This window comes from Scomber japonicus, chromosome 13 (assembly GCF_027409825.1).
Source record: "Scomber japonicus isolate fScoJap1 chromosome 13, fScoJap1.pri, whole genome shotgun sequence".
NCBI classification, from domain to species: Eukaryota; Metazoa; Chordata; class Actinopteri; order Scombriformes; family Scombridae; genus Scomber; species Scomber japonicus.
The window spans coordinates 23838513-23851415 of record NC_070590.1 but is presented as its reverse complement, the minus strand read 5'-3'; the positions used below and the strand labels follow the sequence as shown (position 1 = coordinate 23851415).

Genomic DNA, 12903 nt, shown 5'->3' with positions numbered 1-12903 from the left:
TGCCTTTAAATGTGACTTTGTTCTGGCAGACTGCTGTGAATCTAAAGTCATGTTTACACTTCATTTTGCTTTAGTAACAGATCATGTACCCTCTACCATCTCATCTTCCTAAAAAGGCACAAAGCAGCTTTGCACAGTATAAAAAGAGAGTCTCTCAAACATATGGCATATCTTCAACACAAGTCAAGAAATTTACAAACATAAAGAGTACATTCATTGGGAAATAAAAATACAGTATTATTTAGAAGGTTCCAAAATGTAAAAACATGTAGAGAAATGGAAGCCAGACTCTGCATCACCAGACTGTTTGTGTACTGCATTTACATTGGTCAATGTGGTTTAGAGTGAGACTGGTTTACCACACTTCATTTTTCATTTACACAGAAGAGTAATAAGTGCAACAATAACACTGTCTTCACATGGTGCTGAGGTGTTGGGCACATCTCTAGTGCCCTTCTACTGCCGTCTTGGTATCAAAAGTGGCTCCGGTGCTTATTCTGAAAAAAAAAGAAAAAAAAGAAGAAGACAGAAGGTGATCTACTGTATACAACTACAGTATAAAATGTTTAAACATTTACATGTGCAGTATATTACTCACATTGTAGATGTGCAGCAAAACTAGAGACCTTACAATTCTTAAAATCATTATTTTAAAAAGCCAACCTCTGACCACCTCTGGACTTTTTAAAACTCCATGCATACCTCACAGGATTAATAAAGTCACTGATAATGTCAAGTAAGACTAAATCACCCGGTGATGAAGACACTATGCAAATGTATCTGAAGCAGATGATGCATAGCATGGGTTTAATCCAGTCATGCCGTGCAGACCATCCTGCTACTTAATCAAAAAAGTAGGAGGGTTATTCATTCAGAGAACAGCAGGTGGCACCAGATACATCTAATTTGAACAGCAGGTTTAAAGAACCAGGCAAAGCAAAGCAAACCGAAAAGGTAAGATAGTCCTGAAGGTGCAGTCAGCCAGAGTATGGAAAGACAGACAGAGAGTCAGACAGGCTGAAGCAGCAACACGAAGCCAAACACAGACAGGACGTTCAATGAAAAAGCAGCAGCACACAAGGCAGGGAGAGGCAGGCTGGCTTAGAGAGGGCTGGCAGGGCAGGGAACTCACCTGGACTTTACATAAGGAGCCTTGTCAGTGGGACATCTTTGACAGAGTCATCACAGGGGGCTGCTGGAGGTGGGGAGCGGACGCAGCGTAACAGCTAATCTTGGGGAAAGTTGCCTCATTTAGCTATGGTCTAAAACCAGTAACGTAACGTACTATATTCACAAACACTGTATGATATCTGAACAGAAGACTATTTTACTATTTTTATGTTTTTTATATGCTAAAAACTCTCTTGTGAAGTTTGTGAGTTGTTATAGTATAACTGAAAATGTTGACCATGACGGGCCACACAGATAAACAGAGCGACTTTTTGACCTGGCATGATAATGAAAGGGGACAAGACTGTCAAAAACACTGTGGCATTTGCACGCTCAAACACACTGATATACAGTATACTCACACACAAATCCATCAATCACATTACTGTATGGCCACAGTGCAACAACACTACATGAAATCTTAAACAGCATCATGTGTTGGCGAGGAAACATGTTAACTGAAAAGTGCAGTGAGGACCGTGTTATACTGGCTTCAATGCTGCATTGTGACACACTCGGATCAAAACAGCATCTGCACATATAGCAGATATGTCACCACTTTTGCCCTCTCATGTAATAATGATAATCTCTAATCAATACACTGTTGTTTGTTGTGTTTGAGTGTTACAGAGCGGTGGTCAGTGTGGAAGAGGGAGACAGAGATGGCAGCAGCTTAAAGGAGTAGAATACACAGAGGGAAATACTGCAGGAGACTGCTAACTTACCAACAGAGTCTGCCAAATCCCAGGGACCTAAACTCTGGAAGGGTTTAATCTTGTGAAATCACAAGATAAGAACAAAATAATGTCCATACTAAATTTTTCCTAGAAAATATTTCATCCTACGTTGACCCCTGATAAGAATTTTGGAAACCTCTTAAGCAAGAGTTTCTTGGGAATTGAAATGACAATAATAGTATTCTTTGTACCACATGTGTAAAACTCAACACTGGTTGGGAATATGGCAAGACTCTGGAAGGTATTTCATATCCACATTGTGGTTCAGAGAGAAAAGAACTGCAGCCTGATACTAAAAAAGAAGAGTGGGGGGTGGGGATTGGTGGTAGGGTAGGCACTGAAAAAGGTGGAGTATGGTGGAGATGGTACCTGACTCCCTGCAGGGCCTCGAGGTCTGCGGAAAGCTTTGCACTGCGATCCTGCTCCTCCTGCAGCTGCCTCCTGAGCGTACGCAGCTCCTGCTGGGCTTCCACTTTGATGTCATTGGCCACCACCACCGCCGTCTGGAGATCTGCCTGGAACCGACGCCACTCCTCTTTTTCATCCTTAAAGCATAAACAGGATACACATGGATGCAAATGTAGACATGTAGAGGTACAGCAGCACAGCACATACACATAGTATCATCAATAACTTGTCAGTTATCAGTTGCTGTGTGTGTTTGTCAAAATTAAGATTTACTTGAGTGTCAGCAGTAATGTGGCCTAAAGAAAGATAAATGAAATCTAATAAACAAATGTTATGCAAACAAATGCACTCATGTATTTACTAATGATCAAGGAATTACAGAATAGGCTGGAAAAATAAAATGGTAACGAGGATAATGTGTTAGATGCATCCTGCCCTATCCTGATCCAAATTTTGTTAACAGTATTTACTCCTTATAACAGAGATCTGTGGGACTAAAACATTATTACAAACCAAATTTCTGAAAGCCTCTGAATTGTTTAAATTCCTGATGCTGAAAAGAACATTAAAACAAATAAGAAAAGCACTTTTTGGATCTGACCCACAAAAGGCAGACAGAACAAAATGTGTTCTCTGGTTTGCAGCAGATAACTGACACTAAAAAAGAAACAAATATGCCACTAAATAAAAAATAATAATAAAAAAAAAAGTTGGACCTACATTCAGTGTTGTAAAGGCAAAAATTAGTACTTTGTACATTTGTTTCTGGTCTTTTAAACTGTATTCTAAAATGTAAAAAAAAAAATTCAGACTTGGATCTCTATCAATCAACAGTCAGGCAGATACACGTAAAAAAAGGAGAGCACTGAGTGAGCACTTAATATTAAGAAGGTGACCAAGACATTCAGAGGAATGTATCTGGTGCCCTTGATAATGCCTGTTAGAGGAAAAAAAACACCAAAGAGAAATGATACGTGTGGAATAATACCAATAATAAAAAAAACATAGTTGCCTGTCTGAACAGGCATGTTCAACAATCCTGCTGGAACAATGCTCGGTGGACAGATGACTCAAAGGTCAAACATTTTGGCAAAAAGACAGGGAAAATGTGAATACCAGCACTGGAACCTTAAAGAGACACTCCATCCAAAAGTTTAAAAAAAGTTGCACCAAGCTTCGAAGCCCTGCCTGAAGCAGCCCAATGAATTTTTAGGGCAATGTTGTTTTCATTATACCGCTAGATGTAGAAATAAAGACACAATATACTGGACAAGAGAGTATGTGATATGGTATGTGACAGCAGTCAGAGAAAGGTGTATCTGATGTCAGGATATCAAAATGACGTGGTACACGGCCTAAATAGGCAGTATACTCCCTTTGCAATAAACTGAATCTATATTGTTTTGTTTTCTTCATGTCTGCAGCCTGGGATGAAATTGTCCAAAATCCATTTCATTACAGACTACATTGAAAACAATGTATGGCACCTCAGATGTTACAAAGCAGCTTTATTGGTTTTTATACCGAAGGCTTCTTACCTTCATCTGTCTATTTAAAACTTTCAGGTGTCGATCTGCTTCAACTTTCTGCTCCTCCAGCTTCTTGACAAGATCTGCAAAGACAAATTCAGAGTTTTTGAGAACCACTTCCCAAACTCTGTCAGGTATAATTGAATAGACTTGGGCATAATCACACCCATTAAGTACAGGATTCAACACAAAACTGGCCAGTTGCTGTGTGATGGAGAAACAGCAGTCACTTAATTATATACAGCATTACATTATTATCCCTACCAAAGTAAGCATTTGTATTTGTGTGTGTATTTGTGTGAGTGTGTGTGTGTGTGTGTGTGTGTGTATGTGTGTGTGTGTGTGTGTGTCTGTCTGCAGCTAATCTCACTGCTGGACCGATCAGCCTAATATTTTTTGTGCACAATCATGACAGCATGTTCAAAGACCCCTTGTGGCTGTGGGGATTCACAATTTTAAAAATCAACTATTTAATAATGGCATTCCTTATGAGCCTATCATGAAGCTAAGACTCATGTTAGGATGAGTATTACGACATAGCAAAATGTTTTTCTGGCAATCGGCTTATAGGGACAGTGTAGATATGACAGAAAATGAAGGGAAAGACACTCAACAAGGGTCCTCTGCCGGATTCGACCCACTGACATCACAGTTATGTGGCAGGTGTCTTAACCAGTGGGCTACCACAGTTCATTTTTATACACATGCCACTGCCAGCTTATCAGACACACCTAATTTAAACTAACGCAATAAATCATGAAGGCATAATGTTATTGTTGGAACTGTTTAAAGAGGTTTTAATTTTAAAACATTCTGGTCATTTTGAAGGTGTTTTAATATATTGTCCACCCCATTTTAATGGGTATAGCCTAAATATTAGAAACACCTCTCAGTATAATGCAGTGCAGTTCAGCAGCACCATAAAACTGTCAAGCAAAACTAAATGACTGGAAGTCTACTTCTCCAAAGGAAATGACTCAAACTTGAAACAGATTTGAAAGTCTTGTGTTTTAAACACTGATTAATTTCAGTAGATTTACACAAAGCTTAAGACTCCACAGAGCTACAGGGAACTTATCAGCCAGTGAAAAGAACATACTCTCCATGTCCAGGACGGTTTGGTTGGTGTGGAGGTTGACAGCCCTCTGCTGCTCCACCTGGTCCTCCAGCTCGAAGATAGTCTCCTTTAGCTCCTTCACCTGGTTGTCAGTCTGGATCCCGGCCTCCTCCAGGGAGCTCACCCTGCTGCTGAGCTCCTGCTCCCTCCTCTCCGCCCGCTCCTGAACCTGCTGGCATTTGGCCTCTACCTGCATATGCATTTGTGAGATTATGTTAAGAAATGGGTTAAAAAAAGAGGCAATGTTTTATGTGAAAGTAACTGTCGGCTGTCACAGTGCTAATTAGATGGAAGCACTTAGGTCATGTTTGGCTCAAGATAGGATAATTTATATCTTCCAGACATTCTTGTGGTGCAGTGTTTCCATTCAGCCTTGATCGTGCTTTTCTACATCTCCTACATGTCCTTCAAAAGATTAGATTCAAGATATTGAGACTGTATCAAGCCAATATTTTGTGGTGTCCATGACAGCTGGATGAAAAACACAAGCAGTGTGTGTGGAAACCTCTAAACATGTAAAATGAAGTAGGTCTAATGTTATCTAGACTGTCCTTCAGATGAGTAATGAAAATAAACCAAAATGAGTCTGAGAGAAATGAGAAAACTTGCCTTAATACATTTACATTCTTTGCAATATGATTGCTCTAGTTTCCATCTTATTTGACTCAAGGGTCTAGAAACAGAGGATGTTGTGTTGCTGTACAGACTGTAAAGCCCCCTCAGGAAAATGTGTGATTTGTGATAAACATGTCACATAAATTCTGGTTTCCAATTATGAAAAAAATATACAGGCACAAAAGTCACACAGAAATAAAGGGAAACATAAACTACATTGGTAATAGAAGCCAAGCTGGAGTCTGAGCATTATCGTATGTATACACTAGAGCTTAACTATGTCTGACAATGACCATTTGGCCACAGTGTAAACAGGTGACATGCAGAGTGACAGTGACTCATGGAAATAAGATTATAGTCTGGATTATGTCGGACGGCATCACTGTGTTCTTTGCTCCAGCTAGTAAACAACACTGACGCCGAAGTCAGAGCGGCACGATGATTCAGAATGAACACTGTAAAGCCTCTATGAGCAAAATACGCTAAAATAAGTCCATGATGTTGTTTGGTAGGACCCTTTCCAACTGACGACATGTGGCTCTAATAGATTGAGATGTTTGAGAGTGAAGTTATGGAGTGGCCTCACCCTCACACCCATGTGGCAGAGGACGGTAGCGTGACTCAGAGGGTCACGCACTGGCGGACCACCCTACTGTTGGCACCACAGTCGCAGTCCAACAGTGACGCCATCACTAAGCTAAACTGCCGACACACCTCACTTTGGAGAAACAACCAACATGACCCCAAAGCCACAGTGCCTCAGCCTCTCTGGAGGTCTGTGGTGTTGAAGAGGAAAAAACTGAGAAACATATGAGAATAATTTGAATTAACACCAGTTGAGTTCATGAGCTGCAGTGGTGAAGAACAGTACCCGATACAGCTGTTGAACCCTGTTTAATGATCATGTTCAAACAATTGTCGAAGTGATTGAGCCCAGAATTGTGAAAAATGTCATGGTGGTCTTTTACCAGACAAATCACTGAAGCATATACACTTTCTTGCGATTAAAATGTACACAATGCACGAGTTGTTAGTTCAGCATCAGATCAATAATCAATTAACTGTTTCTAAACGAGCAAACTGCTTGCTTTGCGTCTTCATAATTTACAGTACATGTGGATGGGGAGATTGTTCTTTGGGGAATTCCTGAAAGCTTTGCCAAACACAACACAACTAATGAGCTCACTAAGCTAACAAAAAGTTTGAGTCACATTTAATCCAAGTCCTGGTCTGTACACACTCCAGTTAGTACAACACAATGGAAGCAAGCAAGTGGAAAATGTCTGAACTGCTCTGTTTCTAACCAGAACGTTGTCCAGTCCTAAGTAGATTCATATGAATGTTTAGTGACAACAAGTGTCTCCAAATATTGTCCTCCAGACAAACATGATTAGTAATTAATGCCTTCTGTGGTGTACTGACTGAATTCCCAATCTGTTAGTATTTCTTAAACAGTAAATCTCAATATTCATTTATATTAATTCTGTGTGTATATTTATTTATTTATATATATATATATATAAATAATATATATATATATATATATATATGAATAAATAAATAAATAAATGAATGAATAAAGGTGCAATAAATCATATAATATTATTATAAATCCCAAGATTTGCAAACTTGCCCCTGCCTACCTTTGTCATCATAGCTTGCACATGCTCAGTCTCAGCCTGGGCCTGCAGCAGCTCCTGTCTCAGCTCTGTCAGCTCCACCTCCAGCCTGTCTCTCTCAGTGTGAGCCGTCTTCAGCAAGCTCTGCATCTCAGTGCTGTCACTGGCACTCTGCATGGCTTTCAGCTCACCCACCTTTTGCCTCTCAATGTCCACCTGTGCCTTCAGCCTACTATTTTCCAGTCTGAGGCAGTCTACTGTTGCCCTCTGTTCCTCTGCAGACTGTGCTGCCTGACCTCCGGCTTCCAGCTCCCTGTCCAACTGGGCCTGCAGCTTTTCCATCTCTTCTCTGAAGCAGCGCACCTGGCCTTGGGCCTGCTGATGCTCCTCCTCAAGAGCCCGCAGACTGCCTGTCAGCTGCTGCTGGATGTCCACCAGCTTCTCCCGCTCGAAGCGTGAACTCTCGACCAGCTCGGCATACCTCTGCTCCAGCTCGGCCAGCCGAGGCCCTTGGTTACCCAGCTCCTCCTCTCTCTGGGCCTGGGCCTGGGCTTGTTCCTGAAGTCGGCCAGCCAGTGCCTCGTTCTTCTGGGCCAGCAGCTCCAGACGCTCTCTCTGCTGTTGAAGTGAGGTCTGCAGGAGGCGTTTCTCCTCAGCCAAACGCTCATTCTCAGCAGTTAGCTCCTGCACCACCTGCTGCTGGTCGGCCAGCTCCTGCAGAGTTGCCTGCAGCTCCTCGGCTGTGCTGTGGTGGCTCTCCTCCATCTTGTGAATCTGTTCTGTTAGGCTCTGCACCGACACACCCTGCCCCCCTGCATTAGTTACTGCCCCCCCCGCAACGGCTTCACCGCTGACACCACTGCTTACTGATTCTGAACGTGATGGGATCTTCTCAAACTCTGAAGAGTCAGGTGAGGGCGAGTCCTTGGTGACATCAGAGCTGGAGGAGACAGAGGTTTTGAGAGGGCTGGCAGTAGAAGGGAGACTGTCGTGTTGTGGAGCTGAGGTGTTGGACTCTGAAGGCAGGCCATTAAGCAAACGCTTGGTGGGGCTGCTGGTGTTTGTACTCGAGAGAGGAGATGCCTCCAGGCAAAGCAGTTTTTCCTTTAGCCCCTGGTTTTCCTCCCTGAGGGCTGCCAGCTCTCTCTGAAACTTTCCGTTCTTCTCCCTCAGCTCACCAACCAGCACAAGGGCTTCTGCCACCTGTCCCTCCTCTTGTTCTGCAGCAGGCTCTTGGCGGGAGACTGAGTTGGATGAGGCTGATGGGGAAACAGTGGAGGCTTTACCTTTGCAGCGCTGCAACTCCATCCTGAGGTTGCTGATCTCTAAGTCTTTAGCCTTGGCCTCAGCCAGCAGCTCTTTCACCTGGCACTCCAGAAGTCCCTTTTCCTGGCCCTCTGTATCTCCACGAGATTTAGCTGAATTACGTGTCTGTTTTGCCAGGGTGGAGAGGCTGGATGTGCTGGCACTAGAAACCATCCTCTTGGTGGAAGAGCTCCTCAACTGGTCCCTCAGAGAGATGCGGTCTCTTGTTATGGTCGATGGGGTTTCTCTTGGAGCTGGGATACCTGACTTCTTGGTTGTTTGGGCACCTGCAACACACACAAAAACAAAATGATTGAGTGTGTTCAAGAACCCTATCAAATTTAATTTAGTCCATTCACAAAGCTTCTGACAAAGCTGTCTGATTCATAACTGTAAATACATTGTTAAAAAAAAGTTTAATTCAGTTAACTATTTTAGCTGCTAAAATTAAAAAAACTTTATTTTTCCCTCAAGCGTTCATGAGCCAGATCGTCCTCTAAAATGCTAAACTATGAATATAATAATAATAATAATAATAAAAACTATAATATATAAATTATAATAATGCTGTATGGTTACCTACATTCATCACTAAGCAGTACATGATGACAAACGTTTATATCTTGTTAAATAATGAGCAAATATAGTTATAAGCAAACTTTTCAAAGAAATTTGAATAATACATTAACAGAATGTTTATATTTATATTCTATAATTTTATTATATTTGCAAAGTCACATTAGATTACATGCACATTTATTTCTAGAGTCAAAATGCATTTAGATTAATCAAATGATATAAATCAGATTCAAGTTTACAGACAGGAAATTGTTAATTAGTGGCTCCAGTTTCTAAGATTAAACTTTTTAAGTAATTGAACTGTTGAGCTCTACCAATTACCATACAGTAGGCTTGACATTGAAAAGGCAAGGTTAATGGAATCGGCATACAGACGCACTGGGACCATGAATTTGTTAACATCATGTAATGACACTAATTAAATAGACAGAGTGTCACATTCAGATACTTGTATTATTCAGCAGTTTCATGTTGTTGGTCACTGTACTCTATTCACATATTGTTCTCTGTTTGGACAACAGAGCATCTGCCTGGCACTGTCTCTCTGTTGCTGTCACTGGTCATTCATTGCTGCAGCAGAGCTTAGCTGTGGCATTTCAAAAGGCATGAGTGTGGGCCGCTGGCGCGAGCTTTTTCCAGACCCCTCTCAAATACTGTATGAAGAGTATTTAGTGATGCCCGGCGTGAGCAGGGTGCCGCCTGAAAACGTTTTATTGTTTGTTTTCAGATCATCAGCAAACAGCGACACAGACACAAGGGGCTTGCTTGTTTCAAAGGATGACAAAGGTCTCTGTGCACGTGGAGCGTTCAGGCACAAAGCAGCTTAAGCAGTGCACGGACAAAGACAGCACTGTGTCTCTCAAATGCACACATCATCATCATCAAACCCACAGAGCACAGACACTCTGTGTGCTGAGATAGACAGCGCATCAGCCTGGACGACACGTGCACACATTTACAGCACACACACACACACGCACACACACACACACACACACACAAACACACACACACACACACACACACACACACACACACACGCACACATGCACATGCACACACACAATCCACAAACAAATGGCCTAGTTTGGAATGGAAATTCTATACCCCTGTGGGTTCTTTAAGTAGTCTGCCATTGATAGGCACTTTGCACAGAGTATCCTCTTATTGAATAAACTAGCAACTGTGGCAGACGCTGCCAACACTGGCACGATTTCTGGGGTACAAAGCCGTTTAACATTCCCAGAGTGTGCAGCTGGGGTTGAGAAAGTGAGGTGCTTTAAGTAAGAGAGGTAAAGATATATCACTGCTGTAAGTGGAAAATTGTGAATACACAGATTTAAAGCAAACCACAATGTTCAACGCTTTCAGTATAACCTCAAAAAAAAGTTTTTGAACAAATGTTGCATTAAAAGATTAGTTAGTTACCGTAGTTTGGGCAGAATGGTGGATTGACACTCTTTGGTTAAATCTCTTTAGTTTGGATGCAGTCATTTAAACTCACACTAACAGACGCAGCACTTCTTCCCAAACAGAAGTATTTGCCATTGGACAGACCTGCACTTCACAAGGATCCAGTGTGTAATTAAAAATCTATTTAATCTTTTCTCGTCACTTCACAGAGGATGAACCCATGAATGACAGAATGAGGACAGCATACACTCCTAAATTATGCACTGTCACGCGGAAGATGCCAACAGTGTATGTTAAAAATTACTCTTTACTGTGAACTATATGAAGCATCACACAGACAGGATAGAAAAAGAAAGATACACACACCTAACAGCACACGCCTATTTTATGGCCACTTGTCATATTCTCATTCTCAGAGAGGGACAACAGAAAGAAAGGAGACTGATGTGTTTAAGACCCTTTCATTCCCATAAGGATGACTGATGCCAGGAGTGTGACAGCTCTCCATTTGCTGTCCCTTCATATTCTGTTCGCCTCTTGCTCTTACTGAATAGGACCCAGCTGGAGCACATGAACTCACTCATCTTCAGATCGCCCACCTCTTTAACCATGACATCACCACAGCTGCTTGATGTGTGCAGAGAATTAACACGAATGTAGATGCCAGCAGTGAGCACATGCAAGACGGCAGGATCCTACAGTATATGGACACAAAGGCCTAATAACAAAGCTGGATTTGTGTGAACCTCTTCCACCCCCAACCCACCCCCCTCCTTCCATGGGGGGGGGGGGGGGTCTTAAGGGGGAGATGTAAGGTCAACAGTCTGCCACATGGAAGTGAGATACATCATCTGGAAGCCGGGAACATGAAGATTAATTTGAGATGCAGAATGTTTTCATTGTGTTTTGATCAGGCGCCTATTGAAATTTTGAAAGTTTACAGTGTATAAGAGCTTACAACATCATGATGAAATTATATGACGGCCACAAGAATCTACAAGAGTCTCAGTTTTCCAGTCAACCCCAATTTATGCAATTCAGAGACTCTGTAGGGACCCTAGTAGGCTAAAATATAGTAGGTGAAAATAACACATTTATACTGCATTGAAAAAAAAACTAAATGGTTTTCGCCCAAAACTGTATGGGATCAGGACTGGAAAGGGGAGACTGGTGGCTACCCATAGAACCTCATTTTCATTCGGATATCTTGAGGTGCGAGGTCAAGAGACACTTTGAAAATGGCCATGCCAGTTTCCTCACAAATTTAGCCTAACTTATTAGCATTAGGCTAAATTTACAGTATGTTCCCAACAAGATAGTTCCATATGATACTAGTATGTTCACTCTAGCTTTGAAACTGAGCTATCTACAACCTCTAAAACATAGTAATGTCACCGTCCTTGTGGAGTTTAGGAGGTTTAAATGCATCCATTGTAACCTCCTCTATCATCAGAGCTGAGGATGCACTACTATATTTATTAATCTATAATTACGAGATATTTTCTGGCTACACCAGGCAATACAAATACAAAATGCATTATGCAAAACAGGTCGAACTTTTCAGACATGCGTTTTTTAGGTCACATTATTATTATTTTTAAACACAATTGACAGCTGCTTTAAGTGAAATACTCCTATCATAGAAAGAAACATTTGCCACAAGAGGCCAAATGCTGGCTGTAAAACCAGTGGTATACCAAAATCAGTATAGTTTTATAAGATATTGAACACCACTGACAGCATATAGAAAACATTCACCATGATTAGATAACCAGTTTTTGGTTTCCAAAACCAAAACAGCAGCTGCAGAATGTTTATCATTGTAAGTTTCACATCATCAAATGGCCACTACTTCGAAGTGAAGAGTAGAGACTAGATTTCACTTAGTCTGACAATGACAAGGCATCCAACAGACCACTGACACCTACATCTGCCAGCTTGTGGTTGAACATGGCACTGACTTAGATGGGAGTGCTAATAACTACATAATTTATTGGTTTATTTTAAGTTGTATAAAAAGTGTGATGAGAAAGAGAGACTAGTAGAAGCCTTTTCCTCACTCAAACACTGCACTGTTGAGATGAGAGACACCTTCAATTACTCTACCAGAGATAATGGGTCCCTGAAAAAGACTCTCAGGAGAGAACAAGGGTAAGTGCATTAATTAATATTAGTGTGCTGCTGAAAATTGGCATGACAGCTAAGTTATTTTTCCTTAAAAAACAAAAAGAGGCAAGAAATATATTCTTTAGATCATTTAAAAAATGTAGGTAGGCTAAATGAGAGTGGCTTTTAAAGCATAAACATGTATGGTTGATAGATAACAACTCAATGTACCATCAAGCCAAATACAATGAAGATTGAAAAAAACAGTCAACAAGAAATTGCTTCAGTTACAATGAAGTAACATT

At 41.3% G+C, this 12903-nt stretch overlaps 1 protein-coding gene across 1 annotated transcript in view; it reads right to left on the bottom strand.

Moving 5' to 3' along the window:
- The window catches only part of specc1 (sperm antigen with calponin homology and coiled-coil domains 1), a 61380-nt gene that overhangs the window by 25072 nt on the left and 23405 nt on the right, over positions 1–12903 (bottom strand). The window contains exons 4-7 of the mRNA XM_053331021.1: positions 7220–8787; positions 4944–5151; positions 3854–3927; positions 2277–2452 (exon numbers count right to left, since the gene is read on the bottom strand). Of these exons, the coding sequence (XP_053186996.1) occupies positions 2277–2452; positions 3854–3927; positions 4944–5151; positions 7220–8787 (2026 nt within the window). The remainder of the gene's footprint in view (positions 1–2276; positions 2453–3853; positions 3928–4943; positions 5152–7219; positions 8788–12903) is intronic.